The sequence below is a fragment of the Bacillus rossius genome, chromosome 3 (assembly GCF_032445375.1).
Source record: "Bacillus rossius redtenbacheri isolate Brsri chromosome 3, Brsri_v3, whole genome shotgun sequence".
Taxonomy (NCBI): domain Eukaryota; kingdom Metazoa; phylum Arthropoda; class Insecta; order Phasmatodea; family Bacillidae; genus Bacillus; species Bacillus rossius.
The window spans coordinates 75,068,156-75,092,220 of NC_086332.1; the positions used below are offsets into that span (position 1 = coordinate 75,068,156).

Below are 24,065 nucleotides of genomic sequence, written 5' to 3' on the forward strand. Positions count from 1 at the left end.
TCATTTCGAAATCTATATTAGTTAATAAGTTATAAGCAAAATGAAAATAGCATTGAATCTTATGAGGTTAACGCGGGTTGCGTAGTGCCCCTGAAACACTGGAATGGCCTCTTAAGGAGCCTTTATATTTCGAGAATATGACTTATGGTAACAGAATGCGAAAAAGTTAACGATGACGTTTCCTTGCATTTTAGTGAATATTGCTTGAATGATTCAAAAGTAGATCTATGCAGGAGATAAATTAACAATAAAACATCGCCAATACCCGATGTTAAACTACTGAGCAAGTAGATACGGTACACCTAACCAAAAGGAAGCTATGAAGTGTTGGTACGTCTACGCGCTGATCCAAATGATAATCAATAGCATGAAAGTATCGGAGAGTATAGCGTTAAAATTTTCCTAGGTAACATAAGGAATCTCAACTGTACGTTTAGCGATTTTCACTTGGATTGAACTCTTTCTCTAACTCCGAGCAAATTATGCGCAAATGATCAAGTTCCGTAACCCTGCCTGCAGCCACGAGGCAAAGATCCCCGCCCTCGAGTCAAAATCCTAGTTTTCATAATTTAAATCCATTAATTTTAAAGCAGGAAGCGGGGACGGTGTCAAGTTTTAAATATAGTAATTTTTAAATAATACATCAAAGTGTACAATTTAATTGTAAGAAAGTGTTTTCAAAAGCTTATTTTAGCTTGATTTCTTAAAGATTGTGGTCTTATCTTACCTTAGATCGATGAAAACTTTCACATTTTCTTCAGAAGATCAATTTTTATATCACCAAAAATATAAGCCTTTACATATTTTTCTTTTTTAACTGATGATTTTCTTCTCAAATACAAGTAAGAAGTACTATTGATGCAATAAACGCTTTGAAAGATATTGGTGGATTAGTAATTTATGGCCTAAGTTGCTTGTCTTTGCTACTAAATAAAAGTCATATCTAGAAACTTATGAAACTCTGGACATAATATTAATGAAAATTAGTTAAATGCATCGAGACACAGTATACGTCGCTATTCTCTCGGATGACAGTAATTCGTCTAAAACGCTAGATAGCTGAACGATCCAGGTCTTGACGTCATGTGGCGCAAACGGAGATGCTTATGAATTAATCACAGCGCAACGTCTTACCATCGGGGTCATAAGAGACTATGATACTAGAATGGAACATGGACGAAATGAAGGGGGTTGGGAGAACCGGGAGTACCCCGATGAAACCCACAGGCCATGGCGACGTCCGCAACGCTTCCCGCTTGCGGAAAATACGGGTTCGACCAAGGAGCATAGCAATAATTAGAGATTTCACTCCCAGGTTACGACATGGTTCCTTTCTTTCTCTCTGATATCGACCACAAACGATTCTGACACTACCAACAATACAGCATGAAACCAAAGGAATTTAGTTTTGTCCCGAATAATATCTAGATATAGGATCTAGGCTTTGGATCTAGGACTTTGTAATAAATTTAAATGTTTTAATAACAAATTGTGTTATTGGTATTCCCATTTCTTGATATTTATAAAAAAATAAGTATTATCATACGATTTTATTCGATAGTAAAGTTTGTGTTTGTTGATGATTTTAAACTAAGAAAGTCAGATTAACTTTATTGTCTCTTAATGACAATATTTGGCTCCTAAGACGCGATAATTATTTACATGAATGTTCATCTAATATAATACAAACAAATTGGCTTATTTTCCATAAATACCGCAAATATGTACGTACAATTTTCCATTAACTATCATATTTAAAGGTATAACTATTACAGTAGAAAACGCAGGGTCAAATAACAACATTAATACTTGTGTTTGAACAAAAACGTGTACCGAGGTCTCCAGTTACTTTTAAATTTGAGATGTTACGCATTATTTAATCGATATGCAATCCTATTTATAATAACCATGTACAAACGGATAGCCTACAGTTCACGGGGAGGAAAGCTACAACTACAACCCGAACAGTCCCGAAGTTTACCGAAGTAAAATGTTAGGTTAGGTTAGGTTAGGTTATCGTAACTTAAATGAAAGGTTGGTTAGGTTAGGTGAGCGTTATTTAAATCTCTGAAATTACAATTTATAAATCCTTGTAATATGGTGTTTTCTCTCGAGCGATCTGCTAAATTCGGAGAACGTTTGAGTTCTTCGGGTGTGGCTTTCATCCCTGTGAATTGTAGGCTTCCCTGTACAAACAACAAAGGAACAAGTGTAAAACCCAAAAACGTTTTACGAATGACATTCAAAAGAAAACGCCAACTTGACGGTGTAGCATTGGTTGATTTTTTTCCCCTATTTAACAACATTTGTAATATTGAATTCTCAACAAAAACAATTTACGAGTCAAATTAAATAAATTTAGAAACTAACAAACAGTTTTCTTACAAGTAACATTGTAAATAAAATAAATATACTTCAGCTTTGAATGTGCATTAATAATCTGATGGTGGTATTTATGGAATAGTAAGTGTACACTAAGCGACTCCGCAAGCAATTGAACCCGGAGCGCCTTCAGGGAGGCGAGCGATGTGACTACTCAGCCACTGTGCTAGCAATGACTAAATTACAGATGGCTTAGCGCCACAGTTTTAAGTGTGCCAGTGCGTTTTTTATTTCGTTCACTGCATACAAAAAACAGCCGTCCCCGAGCGTGACTTGCACAAATGCATGATGGGAATGCATTTTGGTTTAAATAACGAAACGCGAACATAAGGTGATTGATTACCTGCCTAAGAGATGTACTGTTGCTTTTTCAACAGCAACTAGGAAGTGCTGCCCACTGAGGTGAGCCTATATTTTATCGTTGAAAATTATGAAATAGAGCTATCCATTTGGAAGGTTTTAAGATGTAGCAGTGTGAAAAGTTGAAGGGCTTCCGAATAAATCTTTTGCCAGATGCTAAACGTCTTCAAGTGCACTCAGCAAATTTGGAAGCTTTTTGAAGTGAAACTTCTTTACAGCCGGTAGCGTAGGTCGAGGCGATGACTCGTCAGAATAGAAACGAAAAGTGCACGACTAAGAAATGGGGCGTCTATACACGAGAGTTAGACAACGGAACGACTCTTCCAATGGCAGACGCAGGGGTTATGATGCATGTTGAGAATGATAATGTAACTATCCAAACCCCTTGTTAATTATTTTTGAGGTGAAACTTCTTTGCTGTGGGAGCTATAATTTCGAGCATTACAAAAATTCCAATCGCATGAGGGGAATAGTTACGTACGTGGTGGGGGAACCGGTAGAAGAGAAGACTACAGGGGAGAGGAATAAATGACGCTACATATTTGCACACTCGCATGCTTACACACTTACACACTTGCATACTTGCACATTTACACACTTGCATACTTGCACATTTACACAGTTGTATACTTGCACACAATGCCCCAGTTTCAATGGTATATAATAACAGTTTAAGTTAAACTATTTACAACAAACCATACATCAAATTGAAAGAAAACTAACCTATTTTTTCTTTAAAATGTCCAATATGTGCACCTTTAGTTATACAACACACATCCAACCTGAAGTCCAATTATTTCCATAGTTTGGTAAACACGCCCGGAGTAATGGGATTTAATCCAGTGTCTCAACTTTGGAAAGTCATTAGGTAGCTGCGGAACGTAGTCCCAAAGGAAAAAAAATCGTAAGTAGTTTTGTCAAGTGAACGTGGAGGCCAGCGAAAAAGAGCTGCGACATCTCGACCACTGCGACCAATCCAACGGTCAGGGACATAGACGTTCAACCACTCTCGCAGAAAGAGATTCCAATGGGGAGGAGCTCCATCATGTTGCGAAATAAATATTTACACGTTCGTCCTCTGTTAATCGCCATTTTGCGTAGGTTACGCGGCAAGCGAAAAAAAAATTGGTTGTCTGTAAAGTCGGTTTACGGACGATAGTTTAACGCGACAACGTCATAACAAAACATTGATGAAATGATTGCATACTTTTATGAATAAAATTGAATCATTTTTATTTTAATAATAAAAGAATAAATACTTGAAATTATACTAGTAATCAGATTTTTAAAATGCAAGAATAATTAACCTTTTTTTGCCGAAATTGTTGTTGTAATAAGCAATGAAAACCACATTAACATTCACTTCACTTTATAAACAGTCGACGAAACAGTTCACGTTAAGATGACTTGTAATTAATTTTAAAAACTGGTGTTTAGCTATAAAGTTTAAATATAATTATAAACAAGTTTTCATATAAATAAACTGTAATCAAATATCTATCATAAATTATATGAATCACCATAATTATTTAGTCAATTGTAACATAACCTATTATTACTGCACTCGCCGTGCCTGGTTCTCCCGATAGCGGATAGATATCGCGTTTAATTCGGTTCGCGTCCGTCACCTTAGATAGCAGCACGGTAGGGGAATAATATTATTTCGTTTTTTATAACACGATTTTATAGCAAATACGCATCCCAAATACACCAAACTTATTTATAATGTGTTACGATATGTTTTAAAACATTGTGCAAAAGATCCCAGGTGTAATTAGAATTATTATGTGTAACTGTAAAACACCATTGTTCGTTAAAAATATGTTATTCTTTGAGGAAGTATTTTTTTTTTAAATTTTTCTATCTTTGTATGATAAAATCTACCTCTGCATACTTTTATGAATAAAATTGAATCATTTTTATTGAAGTATCACTATTGTGTATGGATACAAAGAAGGAGTGAAATGAAATCTACAATTTAATTAATAAATTTACTTTTATTTGCACTCATTAATTCAATTATGTTTTTTACTTTTGTAGTGTCGCGTGCTCCGTATTTATTTTTACAAGTACAAAAATTAATGTATAGCAGTGCCGGGGATTCGATCCGTCAAACTTTGAATTGGAAGTCAGCGATGCTAACCGCATGGCCACGAGGCCATATTAGAAAAAATAGTTTCAGATGTTTATATATATAAACTTTGTTCATGGTAGGGGAATATTATTATTTCGTTTTTATAACAAATACGCATCCCAAATACACCAAACTTATTTATAATGTGTTACAATATCTTTTAAAACATTGTGCAAAAGATCCCGGGTGTAATTTGAATTATTATGTGTAACTGCAAAACACCATTGTTCGTTAAAAACGTATTTGAATATTCAACATTACTTTTAAATAACCGTACCGATTGTGCTGAAAATCGGTGGACGATCGTTAAATTACGTAACATTAATAATTCAAACGACGAAAATATGATTGAAAAGTCAAATCGATGGTTGTTCCAATCGAGTGGAAAAGAGATGCCACGCATGCGTACAATGAGCGTAATAGGACACATCCGGTAGTGGGACATCCGTAGTGGGACAATGTGCGTTACGGGACACTTTTTTCGTGCGTGCAGCCGGCGTTCATCGATTTATTAGACGTTGTTACGTCAAAAACAAATCAGTACTGTTTGAGTTACTCTTTAAATTGTGACCTTGAACCAACACTCTACAATGCTTAACTGTTGATACTATTAAAATGTAAAACAGGGACATTCTTTCGTGAATGAGTAAGAAGGAGTTTCACTTCTGCCCCCTCCCACCCCGCCGCACGAGCGCCGCGGAGGAAGGGACGCGTGTTGAGGGGCGGGCGGTCGGGGGACGCCAGTCATGCGCCTGCCGTGGAGCGCGGCGCAGCGCAAGCCGGCCCCGTGCCCCGGGCAAGTCGCCTCCCCCCAGGCGGGCCCCGCGCCGCGCGCGCAGGTGGCCCTACACAACCAGGTGAGCCCTGCCTTCCTCAGCTCTCGGCGAACCGTATGTATTTGGTAGGAGTGGTAGTCACGCCAAAATGGAACAGCAAGTCAGACGAAAGGAAATGTGACGCGCGAAGATGGCGGGCCCACGTGCAGCAACACGAACTCGTACACAGTCACTTTCGTCAACATGAGAACACGTGAATCTGCTCGTATATAATTATATTTTATCTCTCTCTATCTCTATCTCTCTCTCTTTCTCTCTCTCTCTCTTTCTCTCTCTCTCTCTTTCTCTCTCTCTCTCTCTCTCTCTCTCTCTTTCTCTCTCTCTTCTCTCTCTCTCTCTCTCTCTCTCTCTCTCTCTCTCTCTCTCTATTGCAAAAGACCTTATCGAATGGTTTTTATGAACTTAAAGACAAATATTTTATTTCAGCCCTAGCATGTACTGGAAGTTTTAAGCCATGTGGTCTCGGATAAACCGTACGCACGTAGCCTTGGTCTTGAAACTATTTAATGTATATCATTTATTAAATTTTAAAAAAAATTGGATTCCCAAAACCAGAAAAACCTGAGTTTTTTTCGGAGTGGAGGAACACCTAATTTTTAATGATTAAATAAATGATATACTAAACATGTAATCTGTATTCTACATGATTTCGTGCTTAGAAAAACCATTTATAAACAATTGAATATAGTTACGTTAAAAATCACACGCGAAAAGGAAAATATTTTATGATACCGCCGCTTTAACGGGGCTACGGCGCGTTCAGGAACGTAAATCTAGTTTTAGTGGGAATAAAGAGGGGAGGGAAGTTACTGGGTATTTAAAACAAGTTGTAATAAGCTACTATATTATAGATAAGCGCTTGTCTTCTTCAAAAAAAATATTACGTTTGTGTATCCTTCAAACTTATTCTGCTAGAAAACACAAAACACTGTACTGAAATGACAAGTGACGGTAACGATAAACTCTGAACGAACTAGAAACGCCAGCAACGCAGTAATGCCACCTGGCGTCCGAAGGTCAACAACCGGCGGGAAACATCTGAACACGAGTGGTTCGGTTGGTGCTGAGTTAAACAATGTTCCGGACCATACAATGCCGGATAAAATACCTTTAAAAGTTGTTTCCTAAATTATTTTGGATCTGTAATAGAAGTTTGCTAAATCAAAAAAGTTGCGTTGTAAGTAGCGTTTATGTGCCCCTTTACATAAACAAAGTTGTATTCACAATGTTTTGCGATGATAAATTTTTATTTCAAGAAATGGAACTTTCAACGTTTTTATGTGACATCCTTCATTTTTGTCATTTTGCCGGTGATTGAAATTGAAACAATATTTGTAAGTATAGTTGAAAGACTATAAATGGTTTCATTTCAGTAAGAGTTATATAATGGTTTTGAGAATGTTAAAGACCATTTGATATTTCAATGCCAGTATGTATTGAGAGAATGTATCGATTGACACACAATTCTGAATTAACCGTTAATGTGAAGCACTGACTTAAAACTCTTTATTTTTTCTTTATTATTCATATATGGATAAAAATCCAGTTTCCCAAAACCCTGAAAATGATATAATTATCATTACTTCGCGGGGAAATTGGACTGTTAGTTTCTTACACCTGGCTGTAAACACATAGCCCTAAAGGATCCTTGAAAAGTACTCTTAAAGGATGTCAGTCATTATATAATAGTTGCAAGCATCCTTACAAAAATCACCAATGCAGTATTTCGTTAAGACAGTTCTATAATGTCACGGAAACGGAGACGAATCACGTAAACGCGAGACGGATCTCCCGGAACATTTTGCTATCTCGTCTGCACGTAAACTTTACAAATGGCACCCAATGATATAACATTTACGAAATATTAATTAAATTTTAGTAATATTACGCTTCGAGATCATTATCACTGAAAACATATATATAAATATAAAAAATGAACGACTAAGTAATAATAGAACACTAGATAGTATTGTACTTGAAACAATTTTTAACGTATTTAGAACATAAGCCAACATGGCTTACACCGCAGCCAAGTACTCAGTTCCTATTGGTCGCACGGAGCAACGTAAACGGAAGAGCTCAGCACCGTCGAGCTAATACGTACAGGTCCATCTGCGTGCTATTGTGGAAACTCTGTTCCGTGAGTTCCGTCTTTACGTGTTGACGTAGAGCGGGACTTAAAGGACGAATAGCTTGCGCATTTTCATGCATCCTTCTGGCCTTTCTTAGGCTTGTGGCACTATCTTTTAATAAAACTGTAACGATAGTCTTTTCTAACCATCTTTCTTTAACTTTTTGTGCTTATTTATTACTGTGAAACGATCAACTTGAAAGTGTAAAAATTGCAACTTCCCTGTAAATAATGTGAAAAATTTGTAAATGCAAACAAATGACTGCCAAAAAAGTATTACTATGTTGATGCATTAGATCGTGTTCACGTCAAAAGAACTTGTACATCATTTCACATTTCACGGCTAGTTTCTTACTGAATACAACCGTGAAACTAAAGGTTCCTTTGGTTACGACTACAACGGTGAAGACTTAAACCGGCCAATGGGAATAAACGTTCTGTGATTCGCAATGAAAGTTAGAACAAACAATTACAGTGTTTTCAGAGATATCTTGACACGAAATGTTTTCGCATAGCTTTCACGCGCTTATCACATTTCTATTTGATAACAAGCTGTTCGATGTTGGGGTAGGGTAAAGTTATTTAGTTTCAGGCCGGGTACACACAGAATAAGCCACGACACGACACGACACGACGCGACACGACGCGACACGACGCGATATTTCGTCTGATAGTAGTTGACTTCCAAGTATTTACCCACAAGTGATGCACACAGGATCAGACGCAGCACTACGCCACAGATGTCGCGATCAGACACGAGGCGACAACATCGAATGACTGCTTCTAACTTCATCGCGAGCAGACTGTCTGATGGCTGCAGTGTTCTGCGCTTGCGCGAGTATAAAATTTGTCAACAAAGGCATGCCGTAGTGTGTTTATGGCTGACTAGTTATAGACTGTTTTTCACTGTTAATTAAATTCGAGCATATATTCACTTCAAATTATTCTAATTGAATTTTCCGCAATATTGAGCTGTATGCAGAGCGATTAGTATGTTCAGTACAGGGAAGACATATTTTTTATAATCCATCTTTGAAGGAATATCAGGTCAACAATTTCATTTCAAGAATGTGGGAAGAAATAACGTAACGAAAATACAGTGTTAAGCTGTTGCGAGGCATCATGTGTCGCTTCGCGTCTTGTCTGATTCTGTGTGTGGCCAACCTTACGTTTCATCTGCGAGTTCGTTAAGGCGCCTACCCCTCTTTACACACATACACACACACACACACACACACAAAATATCAGTCCAGCTCCCAATTCGGACTGCTCTGTCCCAACTAACAGTTTGGACCGAATTGAACGAAGCCTTGCCCATACATGATCAGCCGTGTGGTTACTGTTGCTGTTGGATGTATCGTTTCATCTTAGAATATGGAAGAAACTTTGGATAATGTAATAGCAGTAGTACTTTTAGTGGTAAAAGCGGAGAAAAAAAAATAGCACAGTAACCAAAGAGTATAAACAAAGATGTCTGCCACCGCACTTAGCATATGGACAGATTGTTTGGACTGTCGAGACGCAGTTCCCACACACGGCAGTTCGGACTGAGTTCTCTCGAGCCAACAGCGCTATTTGATAGGAAGCCATCAGTTTGTCAGTCCATCAGTTCAGACTGATCAGTCCACCGTCCTTGCTCACACACGGCAGTTCCGACTGTTCAGTTCAGACTCATGAGTCCAAGCTGTTAGTTCTGACACATGCAAGTCATGGAATCCGTGGAAGGAGTCGGCCATGCTTGTGAGGCGCCATCCTAGGGAAACCAGGGAAAGCCAAAACTCGGGATGGACAGACCAGTGCATGAACCCAGGTCCTCCATAACGCGACTCCGACGTCCTGTAGTTGCGCCATCCTCGCTCGTAGACCGTGAGTCATGCTGGGTGATGCGCACCTCGCGGCTCGCAACAACCCCCCCCCCTTCCTGGGCGACCCGGTGACTGCCGCTGTCAGGGTCTTATCGGCCAGTGGCCCGGTGCGAGCTGAAGACAAGGGGTTGCGTCGGTCGGTCGTGCGCACAAAGGCTTTCCACTGTTCAACATTTGCACACGAAGAACGCTGGTTACTAATTATCCAGGGGTCTTCTCTAATCTCCAGCTATCTCTCAACAGGAGTCCAAAAGAATATCCTTGGTTTATTATCAAAACATTAAAAAACTGGTTAAGTCCTAGTGTGTGTTCGCCTGTTTATAACGCAACCCGGGAGTCGAAATACGGCGTAGTTTCTAACTCCAAACGTCTGCACTCGGCTAGTCGCCTTCTTCTTCGCGCGTCCTCCCAGCCAATGGAGTGATGTTTAGTTACGCGCGAAATTCAAATTTGCGCGCTTCTTTCGCCGCCGGAAACTTTGGAGGGTCGCACTCCCGGACGAAAATTGATTGTTTGGGCATCCCCTACCACCTATTAAATTTATGCCCAGCTGTTTCCGAACATTATATATACATGTAGTATAGATTGAGTCTCTGGTTGAAAACCTTAGTCAGTGACGTCTACAGAATGTGTGCATATGACAAAACTGTACTCCTGGAAGACGATTGCAGCCATTGCCTAGTAAAACTATGTTTGTTTTCTTGGTTGACTTTAAGATGCCTGCTGTGATGCAGTGGCTCATTCTTGAAAACTAAGATAATTTGTTTGGTGATATCGGAGTAGTTCCGGCTAAGCTTAGTAAGCCGAGAATCGCTGATCCGGAAGTTATTTTACACCTGCACCCGATACCTCCGAGTTGTTAGCGGCTTCCAAATAACTGTGCCGAGTTTTGGTATGGAACCAGCACCCTCGCTTCAACCAGAAACATTCTGTACTCAGCTGCTGCTGTACACTCATATACCAGACCACCTTACCACTGTGACCTTGGAGATATGTCGCAACTTCAGTCAAATCTGACTTCAAAAAACTTATTGCAATTAAACCAAAAAAATTTTCTGAGTTCCGCAGGAGCAGCTGACTACAATTTTAACGCACACGAGAATCGATAAAGGTTACTTAGTTATGCGTACCTATGCCAGAGTCAGGTAAGTAAAATCTAAGCAAAAACTTTGCAGGGTAATCAAACGGAGAAATACTTTACTTTTATCAAGTCACGACTGTACAATACGGCCTACATGTTGCAGAGTCTGAATTTTACTAACCAAACATTACTTCATACTAACTTGTTATACAACATGGCAAAATAGTGTTACGATTTACTGCGGGTTCGTAAAGGATAGCCCAATTAAAGATTTTTATCACACACAGTTTTATTTTTTGCCACTATTTACATTACTAGCTAATAATCTAAAAATGCTAATTAATCAATTGTACTTAAAAAAATGTTGCTTCCACAGTCACTCGTTTCTCACAATCTACACGCCTCGCTGGGCCGCACCTCTGGCGCAACTCTCGCCGCAGCACCCCTCGTGGTCCTCCGTCGCGGGACTCCGCCGCCGCCGTCGCACTTCCTCTTCGCCGAGATCCCACTCGACCCCTTGCTCGGAACTTCGCTCGCAACTCCGCCGCGCCTGCGACACTATCGCCCGGAACTGAACTCTTCGCCCTGGAACCTTCGTCCAGGGACTTCGCCACTCTATCGCCCGGAAACTCCGCCGCGGAAAAACTCCCGACTTCACTCTGAACTCCACTGACTCCTCCGGCCGGCGTCCTCGGGCATATATATAGGCCCCGGCGCAATTCCAGAACTCACGAGAGCGGCCGAGGCCAGTCGCGTCATTCTATACCGACACGATGGTAGAAATCTCTGGAAACACGTGTCGGCGGCTCGCGTAACTCCCAGCTGTCCGGTGTTAGTTACGTGTCAAAGGCAGGGCGCCGCGCGGGGAGTGGTGGGAAGGAGGGGGAAAGCGACAATCCTTGTTATCTTCCAGGCGCGCGCGGTGCATCTCATGTTGCGGCAGCCGCCAGCCAGATCTGCACCTGTACGTGTCCCGGCCTTGCTTACATTCGTAACAATAGTATAGTATAGTAGGTTGTATACCTATCAGAAAATGTTGGAATTTTTACTAGCAGAAATGTCGCTGTGTCTGGATATTTCGTTTGGCTTAATAACTTTTAAGGTGTCGCCTGGTTAGGGATGTATTTATTTGTGTTGGTGCGCACTGATTATGGGTGTGACTCTGGCTGGTGCATCTAGAGCAATGTCGCCTCTAAGCGCAAGGCTCTGAATTGTAGCACAGTCCCGTCATCGTTCATAGGATAACTAAGTATGAGACTGTGATTGGTAACCCTAACATTTTATGGCATAAAAATGTATGTAAAGGTGAAACTTATTTACATATTGTGTCCAAAGATTCGGTGGAACAATTTTATCCCCAGAATATTATTCCGAAAACAATATATTTACCAATTTTCATCTTTCATTTATTTTTCTTTGAGACGGCACGTAAGAACAGTGTTATTCATAAACAAACGCCACTCGGATACCAGGAGTAGTTTACAACTCACGCGTGTTAGGCCTCCACACTAGGCCAGTAGAAGCGCACCACAACGTAGTGAAACCATACAGAACTATTCACACTGAGTGGAGCGTTCACTTCAGCAGTGGCCGGGTGTCGTGTACAAACTAGCGCGTTTTTTTTTTCAAGCCACTTCCTGCAATACAGCTGTTTTTTCAAGTGATCGCGGAATCAAGTTTCCACACCAAAATATATATATTTTTTTTAGAAGTGCAGGAGATAGTGGCAATCTGGGACATGACTGCAAAGGAATATTCAAAACTTATGTAAAAAATAATAATTTTAAAGAGTGTAAAAATACCTCTTTTATAGACCGGTCGCGTAGAATCGACCGAATCCAGTATCTTCTGCTACGGCATTCCTTTCGCTGTAGCAACAACACAAACCATGCACTTGCTTCCTCCAAATCCATTTTTATACTGGCAGTTTGTAAAGTGGCGGAGTGGGGCGCTCGCTGCGGCTCGAGATAATCCTCGCTCATTTCCCTGACGCGGCCCCCCCCCCCCCCCCCCCCCTGTTGCGCGATGTGAAGGAGCCTCACTCTGGAGCTGTGGACATTCCGGGTACGTTGTGACTGCCGATGGCCCACATGAACACATTGCCAGCATGCACACCAGGTCACGTATCATCTATGGACTCATGTGGTATCGTCTTCTGTAGTCACACGCGAGGTCTCACACGTCCAAACAGTCCAAATACGCCAAGTGATGTTAATATATTAATTTATTTAATTTTCTTGAAGGTAAAAATAATAATAATTATCTTATTATTTATTTTATATTTTTTTTTTAATATCACATATATACTTTTTAATAGTCATTATTATTTCGTCTTTTGTAAATTTACAATTTCTATTTTTTTAATAATGGTATTATTAGTACTTCTGAGACAAGGTATATTGACACTGACCTTATTGATGAGGTTCCCCAGGAACAACTGGTGTGGTTTCAAGTCGGGTGCCAAACACGAGATATTGGCAGCAGGCGGCCTGCCTACCCATCAGGCGCAAAGGACATTACGACTTTATCTCAATTCGTTTGTAAGCATATATTTGTACGCATTTTCCTCAAAAGTGACACCACAAGGGCTAACTGAACTGGCAGTTAAGTATGCTGGTAAGAAAGTGAACTAATCCGAGTACTTCTCATGTACTTACAGGCAAAAAACGTCATTTTGAAGAAAAAAAAGTTATGTAGGTTATATTTACCTGAATACTTTAGCAATTAAGACTCTTAATGTCATTTTCACTTCAATGTTTTTTACCAGGATTTATATATTGAAAGAAATTATATATTTTAACTGGTTTATAAGTTTCAATAAATTCATACAACATAAAACTATTGGATAATTTACGAAAACAAGGTGGAAACTTGAGTAGGACACCATAAATTAGTGTGCTTGTAATTTTTTAAAAAATTATTTAATATTTCATCATATGTGTTTTCTTAAAATTATATTTATTTAACGAAAGAAAAAATATACAACCTGTTTAGCTGGCCAATACTATTTGTAGGGGCCAAAAATGATACACGTCTGAACTGCTCGGGTACACCACAAGGGCAAGTAAAGTACGCGAGACAACAAGTACATAACAGTTTACTTGAATGCAAGTGTAGCGTCGTAACAATAATGCGTTTCGAGGGGGGTGGGAATGTTTAAAAAGGTATCAGGAGGTTGCCTCTTTCTTTCATTGAGTGACTGAATATTCTTCAAATAGCCATCAATGAAAATTTTTTCAAGAGGCGATCACACTGTCTGCTGCTCGACGGCAACCGCGCGCATGGGTGCGCTGCTGCCAAGGCCTCGGCAGGGCGGACACAGGCCACTCACTAAGTCGCTTACAAAACGATTCACGTCAAGTTTTCAATTGTATCGTTTAATTAAATATATTCTTTCTTCAGCTGTTATTCGAGACTTCGATGACCATTAAAACGCAAACAGTCGTTAGCAAGAGCGAGATAAATAAACCAGAACTAGTTTATTTGCCGCGGTAAAGTGAGCAGCGAATTAATTAGTCAGTGTTAATACACTAAGCTAGTTTGGAGGCGAGAGTATTCACAGAAGAATGACCTCCAAAACGCGCTCAAAGTAATCGCTCCGCGACTCCAGTGGTTCTGAACTTGTCCAGCGCTCGTTGCCACGGCGAAAGAACCTTATAAGCTGTCACAGCCGTGACCAATAAAAAAAAATAACTTTCATAGTAACTTTCATCACACATCACAGTGACCGTGGTGTAAGAAGGTTTTCAGATATCACAACGATGACCGAGGTCACCGCCATGGCCTTAGTGTAAAGTTGAGGCCACACAGAAAAACTACGTTATGGTTGCGATGTTCGCTATGTTCGCTGCGCCAGGTGGCCAGACAGGATAGTCTAGTTCGCGATGCCGGAGAGATACATGTCGTGGGATTCGAGTGATGATTCTGACGATGATTATATTCTGCAGACTCTCACAGTATGTGAACGTAAAAAGAAATGGGTTTATGAGTTTAATTTAAAAACAAATATTTTGAAGAATTTTGTCATTTGTTGAAGCAGTTGCTAGTGAGGACGAAACTAAATTCATGGATTATTTAAGGATAAATTCAACTAAGTTTGAAGGCATTTCCTTGGAATCAAATCCCAGGCATTGTTCTGAATATCCTGCCTTCTATATTCTTCCATCGATTTATTCCATAAACATGGCTATTTTTGTAATCTTTCAATTTACTTTTCCGTCGACTTAACTATTTAAAGCACGATACTGAGAGAAATTAAACTTCATAAAAAGCAAACAAAGAAGTACAGCACAATTCCGCTCGAAAACAGATGGTTTTTATTTATCTGCGCATGCGCGAAGTCAGCGACGTTTTAGAAAAAAAAAACAGCCGAGAACCAAACTCCTGGCGACGTCTCCAACATAGCGAACATCACGAACATAGCGAACACAGCGCCCCAAGGCGGTAGTGGCAAGCGCAGTTGTTCGGGTTTGCACAAGTGGAAGACCGCTGCTTCTGCGCTAGCACAGGTGGTCGCTGGCAGCTTGCGAGGAACAGCGCTGCCAACCATGCCTGCCTCATGTGTCTCTGCACATCTACAACCTGCACGTGGCGCTGTCCTGTCTGGGACGGCCCGTTGCAAACAGTATTAGAGTGCTTGTGACCCATATTATGAACAGCAGTGACGACATCTTCCGCATAAAAGTTATTTTACGCGCATAACCTGAGTAAAAGTTACCGTATTGTCACATAACGTTTTTATATTTTCGTGCTGAATTTATAATACCTCTGTATTTAAAAATATGTGTACTTGTTAACGTAATAATTGCTTACCAATAGCCCATTTAACTACTGTAGGCGATAATCAATTATAATTAGAGTTGATGGTAAATTAAATATTCTGTTAGTGAAATGTCTATTAATTTCTCAGTGGTGCTTCAGTGTTTCTACAGCTTTTTTTGTAGGTACCCAAAGGCGTGACCACTAATTAACCGAGTTTTACATTATCAAAAAATATACACATTTTACACAATTCTCCACTCACCTTCTTGTTGTAAGCCAGCTATTCGTACAGTTGTGACCAGTTCCTTTGAAAGGATCGATTTTTCTTGCCTTCTGCATTCATTAGGAATTTTCAAGTCCGATGAGGGCCTCCACGAGCTTCTAAGTTAATAGTATTTTTCCTCGTCATTTAGTGAAACCACGACACTCAGATCACTAATAAGATGTTCAAAGTCTATGCAAGAAGTAGTTAATGTTGCACTATTCAGCTCTGGTGCCATAGATGAAGTGATGCTGTAAACGAGGCACTTGTGACTCCTCTTCAACGTGTTCATCCTGTTCCCGGATATGCTAAAAGTGTTACGCCTTATTGGTATGCATTAAACTATAATTTTAAAAACACAGTGTTAGTAACTGAGCTGTAATTGTTTGTTTACTAATAAATTTTGTTAGCGTAAATGATTTTCATCAACTTTAATGTAAGTGATCGGACTGTAAATGATAACTGGGCCGCTGTTGGCCTCTATAATACTATAGCTGACGGTGTGGTTTGTTAAAGAAAATAAATTGTTTGATTTTCATGGAGAAAAAAAGCATCAGAATATTCACGTAGACAGTTTCTTATAAAATTGTATAGTAACATGTTATTTAATTTGTAATTTATTAAAACAGACTATTTACAACAAATCATACATCGAATTGAAGGTAAACTAACCTGGTTTTTTTTGTGCACCTTTAGTTATATTGCACACATCCAACCTAAAGTCCATTTCTCCCGACACTTTGGTTAACACGTCCGGATATATGGAAGCAATAGCCTCTTCAATTCTGTGTCTCAACTTTAGCAAATCATTAGGTAGCGGCGGAACGTAGACACAATATTGTATAAACTCCCATGGCGTTATGTCAGGTGAACGTGGAGGCCAGCGAAAATGATATCTGTCGTCTCGACCACTGCGACCAATCCAACGGTCAGGGAGTTCGACGTTCAACCACTCTCGTGCAAAGAAATTCCAATGAGGAGGGGGGGGGGGGAGGCTCCATCCTGTTGCAAATATAGTTCACAGGTTCACCCTCTACTAATCGCCATCTGGCGTAGGTGGCGCTGCAAGCGAGTAAACAACAAAGCAGTTCTCGCCCATGCGCTATGTAAAAATGTTTGAGTTATTCTTTAATTGTGACCTTGAACCAAAGCTCTACAACGTTTATAGTTGATACTATTTAAATTTATAACTGGGACATTCTTATTGGAAATATTGTAGAACGGGCCTTAGTAATCATGGTCACGGATGACAATAGCTATGTATAATTTTTAAACTCAACATTATTTTCTACCAAAATAATGCATCCAAATCCAGTTTTTTTAAACTTATATTAATCTAAACAAATGTCTCATACTTGCACATGTGTTCACTGTCCCGAGTGACACAAGGACTGCTACAGGGCGGAATGCTGGGGATAAACAGGTATTGCACGTATTGGGAAATAGTCTACTAACGGGACCAGATTACGGGAGGGGAGAGTGAGCTTTGTAAACTGCGTTGCAGCGTGCTCAGCGCCCTGCGCTCAAGGTGATATCGCGCTGTGCATGACACAAACACACGGCCAGTAGGCGTGCAGCTGTGGTCGAGACAGGAAAATGACTATTCTCGGTTGACGCTTCTTCTAGCTAACTCTTTCAGAAGAAATTTTTTTTTTGCATTGTATTGTATTCACAATGTATGTCCAAGGCATGAAGGTGAGTTCCGATAAATTGCAGTGCGTCATATGTGTCCAAGTCGCCACTATAATGGAGAATATTATTCTTTGCCAAATTTCCTTTCTGCCTTCAGGTAAAATGTTTTCAAATTGTGTTATTTTAGGTAGCATATTTTATGATCTTTGTAAGTTGATGAGGGAAACTTCTGTTGGAATAATTCGATATGATGTGTTGTGTTCGAATTAGCTTCGACTTGTGTGCCGTGCGTGTGCAACTGTGCTATTTGTATGTTGTTTGCATACTATTGATTGTGAATGTACCCAAGGGTCAAACCATATTGGCGGCGAATTCAAAGGTTAAATTATTCAAGATGGCGGAGGGGTCAAATATTAGTCATTCAAGATGGTAAAATCTAAGACAGCATAATTCTAGATGGCAGCTCGAATATGGCGGTTGTACCTGGTACCTACGCTTGTCTTCTAACTTTCGTAACTTTACTTCAAGCAGGGTACTGAAAAAATAACACGCTATTGAGCGCGTAGGAATTAAAAAACTGCGTTAATGTACCCGCCTAGGCAGGATGTATGTGTGTTAGTGACGCGGGATGATAAATGCGAAACTCGCTGGTGCTTCTAGCGCGGTATCGCCTCTAAGCGTTTCACGACGGTCATAGGCCAAATAAGAGATTTGGGCGGTAACCATAATATAATATGGCAGAGAAATAAAGATAAAGGTTTAATGCAGGCATCTTGACTACATTTGAATTTTCTGTACCAGGAGTTTCATGTCTAAAAACTACTCTGAACACAAGCATTTTTGACTCTTCTAAAATTATTATTAAAAAAAAAGAACAACGTAAATGGAACCACCCATCCGCTCGTGTGTATTCTGTGTTGATTTTCGTGAACATACACCACTCTGATATCTAGTGCCGTTTTCAAATCGCGTGGATTTTTTTTTTCTCCCCTCCTGCAGCCTTGCACACCGTGTGCGTGTCCGGCTGGTGGTGCACCGGCGGGCAACTGTTAGCGCGCCTGCTCCCGCGCAGGTAGCAGCTCAGCGCCCTTCCAACGGTTCTAGCTCTGGCTCTGGGTCTGAGCGAAAACCGAACCAGAACGTGTTCTCTCTCTCTCTCTCTGATATACCCACGAGCCGAAGTCGTCAAGATGGCGGACTCGTGTGTAGCAACATAAAAACCTGACTTAAGTCAATTCCTTAAAAGTTGAGGGACATAACAAACATATTAGTGTGCCAAATGAAAACTTTTATGATAGTGAAACTACCCTGAAATATATTTGGTAAACTTAAATAGTAATGGAAAGAAGTAGTCACCAATTTTAAAATGCATAAAATAAATTGTCTCCTGTAACAATTTTAGTAGTCTCGGTAGCGCAGCGGTAGGGTGCGCTGCTGAGAAGCGTTCAAACCGTATCAGTGATAAAACTTAATAAAAAAATATATATTTATATAAAAGATAACTGGACTATACAAACAGTGCTTTGCCAAACATGCGTCAATACGTTTTACTGATTGCCGCAGCTGCTGCTGACGATGGCGGCGTCGCTGGGCTACCTGACCATCGGCCTGGTGCGCGGGTTCTCGTCGCCGGGGGTGCCGTCCATGCAGCAGCTGGCGCCGCACCTCGTGCCGCACGAGGACGCCGTCTCCTGGGTCAGTAAGTATTGCTCGGCGACCCGGCCACGGCATTCCGGGGCGGGCGGGGTCACCCCTGCGACTAGTTGCGGGCTGCCATGCCATGGCTGGCCAGTCCCCGAACAAAACACACGGTGCATGGCTGAAACCCGGCATCATTAGGCGCATCTAGTCTTCCCTAACCTAGACGAGACTCCTCCCAAAAAAAAACACTCTTAGTTTTAGTTGGATTAGGAAAAGAAAAAATTAATGACCGGAGAGTTTTGGGCGGTATGCAATAAGTACTTGCCAGTAAATTCGGAATTAAAAACAAGACCACTTAAAATGCTACTTAAACGCATTTCTGACGCATTGAAAAAAATTTGTATGCAATAAAATTAAATAGTACGATTCTCCGTTCTCTCTTAGCTGAGTTTTTAAATAAACAAACACCGTCGTATCACTGCACCGCGTCAGCAAGTGATAGGCTGAATTCATCTTGTGCGCCAAGCACTACTTGCAACACACACACTTCAGTACAGTCGGTGTCACAGATATAAGAAGTAACCAGATAGAGTTCATGGCTGCGAATGTGTAACCAAACAAACTTTGACGTGGAATGTACCAATATGGCGGCCGTATTTACATTCTGCCGAGCCACGCCCACATTGAGAACCAAAACATTGCATTGGTGCTACGTGTTTTGATAAGCAACAACATGTTTTTGAATTAATTGGAGTTCGAATGCGAGTATATGAAGTAATATTCGATGAAAATGAAATCACACTTGAATAAAGATGCTTTAAATATTCCTGCAGTTTATTTATATCATTTAAATTATGTGTGTCGCTCTTTGGAGCACAATGAGATGTGATAGTTCTCGCCTTTTTATAATACAATGTGTTCTTAAATTTGTGTTGGTCTCCACTTTAATGCTTTAAATATCTTGTTGAATTAAGCAAAAGTTTTAAACTTGGAAACTTAAATTTTTAGTTTTTCGATGATTATTAATATGAACTCGGTGAGAACATAATAAAGTTTTAAAATTACAAATAATTACACAATATAATGTCCGGCATGCTGAACTGGGATAAAATATAGCAAGAAGTTGCTAAAATCAAAAAATATTGGTTATTGTACCTACTTCTTACAAATGTCTCGAAAATTTGTTTCGTTAGGTACGTACTACCTATGACATCTAGTCCAGTCAATAAGTGCTCAAAAGAAGGGTGTAGAGTGCATGGAATATGCGAGAATTTTTGACTTGGGGACTTTATTAGTAGTAGTTAGAAGGTAAATATACTAAAAGTCCCCGCCTCTGGGAGCTGAGACTATGGTGGGAGGGGGGTGGAAAGGGCCCTTTTTTGTTTTTTCGCTTATATCTCAGAAGTGGTGGACTGTAGAAACAAATGATCCAAGCAAAAATGAAAGATAATAAAATTTCCTATAAAATGTTTTCTGTGCATATTTGTCGAGTTCCCAACGGTTTTCGAGATATACGTTTTTTTAAACTGATAATTTTCGATAAAATCATTTAGTCAAACATTTGCTTCTAGTGCCTCCCCCGATCATTTCTCAGAAAAATGATTAGGAACGAAGTTGTAGAGCGTTAAATTACCTTTAATTTGATAGGTATACAATTTTTACACTTTCATTTTAACTGTTGTAATTTTCTATCTTGATGAAAATTACCTTTAATTTGATATACAATTTTTTCACTTTCAGTTTAACTGTTGTAATTTTCTATCTTGATGAATAACAACACTTCAACAATGGAAATAAGCAATTGAAACAAAAACTTTTTTTTAGAATATAATTATAGGTTTTACTATATTATTAAAAATATATAGTCAATCAAAAATGAAAACAAAAGTGCATTCAAGGCAAAATCTTGTGTTTTTGAGGTGGAAGGGTAGAGTCTCATTCATCTTCGTCAGCAGTGGAGACATCGTCCAAAGATATTGGTAAAGTATTGTTGTCATCACCGCCTTCTTCCTGAATTAATATTGAGACTCCGTTTTTGCAATTGTCCAAGCAATTTGGGCATGCCCCAGAGCAGTTTAACGAAGCTTTTCTATAACTACATCTGTTACTGTCACATCCTTTGGTGCATCGGCAAAATATCATCTTCAAGATTTCTTCAGGGGCGGCATCCAACTCTAAGAGTTTCGGAACTAGTTGGTCATTCCCCCTCTCCCAACCCCAATTCGGTGCTCCACCATTAGGTTCCTCCCCTAACCACAGCTGTACTTGGTGGTATGTCCGAAATGCATGCTGCTTAACAGCTCCTTCACTTGGAGGGAGAGTTGAGAGATCAGGCTTCAAGTTTGCAACTATTTTGATGAATGATTTGTAGTGAAACTCGTTGAGGGATTTTTCTGTAGCTGGAGCGCCATACCATGAGAGAATACTCATGATCCCAGCTGTCTCAATGGAGTCAGGGGAAGAAGTACAGCTGGAAAATACCTCAGCTGCCCGTTGTATGTTCTTGGACTTCTGGTACATTTTGACAAAACCCACTTTACTTTTGCGATATGCTGCAGATGTATCACAGCCTGTGAATGCATGTAAAAATAGCAGATGGGTATTGTCCTTAATTTTCAACTCCTGCTGTAGCTGTTGTGATGAATATACACTCGTCTTAACCTTTCCTCTTCCAGGTTTTACCAGGAGAATGTCACATTCAGTTGGAGATTTGGCTACCAAGAGAACAGCCAAGTCGATGTCATCTCCAATAATGGCTACTGAGGAATTTTGCGATTTATTGATAGATGTCATTACAATATCAACATCAGCATCACCTGAAGCTTGAAGTGTATTTATCCCATTTTTCTTCAGCTTCACTATCAGTAGGTTTATCAGCTGACTCTTATTATGAAAATTGGAAAGGAAATCCTCTTGTTTGACCTTGATTTCATTTTCCAAACTGATACTGATGTCCACACATCCCCTGAGTCGATATCGTCGACTCTGTTCCGCTGATTTCGTGCTGTCTGATGTGTCAGTGTAACCATCAAAAACCACTGTACAACCTCTCCCACGATAATGGGTCTTCAGAAATCTAATGTAACCATCACATATGGTTGATACAGTTGTATCTTTTTGCCAAACAACTTTGTGGACCAGGAATTCCCCATCAACAACTAATTCAAAGGTAGTTAAATCAACATCATTATCAATTTGCTTAAACAGTGTGTATAGCGCTGACTTTCTGCACTTCCTCATTCCACTTTCATTGAAGAATGCCAAGGGATAGGGAGCCAGTTCATATTGCATATAATTCTTCAAATCCTTGTCCGATTTCTTGGTAATGTAAATTCGCTGAAAAAGCAAGAATGGATCCACAACTTTTTTATTGTCAATCTGGATTGTCGAATTCATTGAGGAAAGAGGAAGTGCACAATCTTTCCGTGACAGTTTAATATTTGTGAATGGCAAGTTTTCAATTTTTGCCATTGCTCGTTTGCCAATTGTAACTGCATCATGACATAATATTGTATCATTTCCCACGACTCCTGTTGCTATTGACATGATTTTCTCGGTCCTTAGAAAAGGAGGGTGGTTATCAAACCATTGCGTAAGCTTTCCAATGTCACTTGCATCTCGACTTTGGCGAGCCTCTCCAAAATCTTTGTGCTGCTCACTTGATGAAAACAATGTTTTAAAAACATTCAACACAATAGTTTTCTGTGCACTTTTCAAAGGCTTTCCCGTTCTGTCCTTTACAAAACTCGGTCCGGCGTCAGCCATAACAAACCATGCGCGCGCGAATCCGAAATACAACTGTTGCGCTGGGCATAAACTGTACACTGGTATAGTATTCTTTGCACGAGAGTGGTTGAACGTCGAACTCCCTGACCGTTGGATTGGTCGCAGTGTTCGAGACGACAGATATCATTTTCGCTGGCCTCCACTTTCACCTGACATAACGCCATGGGACTTTATAAAAGATTGTGTCTACGTTCCGCCGCTACCTAATGATTAGCTAAAGTTGAGACACAGAATTGAAGAGGCTATTGCTTCCATATATCCGGACGTGTTAACCAAAGTGTCGGGAGAAATTGACTTTAAGTTGGATGTGTGATGCACAAAAAAAAAACCAAGTTAGTTTACCTTCAATTCGATGTATGATATGTTGTAAATAGTCTGTTCTAATAAATTACAAATTAAATAACATGTTACTATAAAATTTTATAAGAAACTGTCTACGTGTATATTCTGACTCTTTTTTTCTCCATGAAAATCAAACAATTTCTTTTCTTTAACAAACCACACCGTCAGCTATAGTATTGGCCGGCAGCCAATGAAACTGTTTGTTTACAAGAGGCTTTGTTTATTCAAAAATTCAGGTAAGAGTGAACGGAGAATACAAAATTGTATAACTAAACATTTTTACAGAAAAAAAGTTGATCTACTTCAAAGGTCAGATGCAGTCTTGAGCAGATTATTTTTTATATCGGTCCAGGTTTTTTTAATTTTAATTATTGGGTGTTTTGGGGAAAAGTGAGAAAAGGGGGATGGGGGATCTCCACCATCATTCCTGCCATAGAAAAGCCACTGCGCGCATCACTTTATCATTGTAGATACTTCGTTCATTAGATTTGTCTCAGTTAACGTAATTCGTCTGCGCTTTTGTGTCGTTGAACGGGCCTAAGGCACGTAAATAGTAAGACATCACTACACTACAACATGATATTGTAAAACTGTACAAAACTAATTCTTAACTGTATTTTTTTTAATGACTCATGTTTATAAAAAATGCATGAAATTCTCAGTAATTTTATTACAGTGTTAACTGTATTCGGAGTTTTAAAGTTTAAAGCAAAAATGTAATGTCTTATTAGTAACAGAAAATAGTGGCTTCTTATACAAATAGAGCCACTATCATTAAAAATATTTGAGATTCTTCACTTAAAATACAGAAGGTGCAAGAAGTTGAGAGTTAAGCCATTCTTATGGTGTGCT

General features: G+C 39.6%; 1 protein-coding gene across 4 annotated transcripts in view; it reads left to right on the forward strand.

The window, feature by feature from the left end:
• The window catches only part of LOC134530911 (facilitated trehalose transporter Tret1-2 homolog), a 100,776-nt gene that overhangs the window by 72,820 nt on the left and 3,891 nt on the right, over positions 1-24,065 (forward strand). For 2 of the 4 annotated variants that reach the window (XM_063366218.1, XM_063366220.1), the window contains one exon: positions 19,008-19,143. In XM_063366218.1, the coding sequence (XP_063222288.1) occupies positions 19,008-19,143 (136 nt within the window). Of the gene's footprint in view, positions 1-19,007; positions 19,144-23,201; positions 23,450-24,065 lie in introns of those variants that run through there. The other 2 variants (XM_063366219.1, XM_063366221.1) reach the window with 2 other exon arrangements.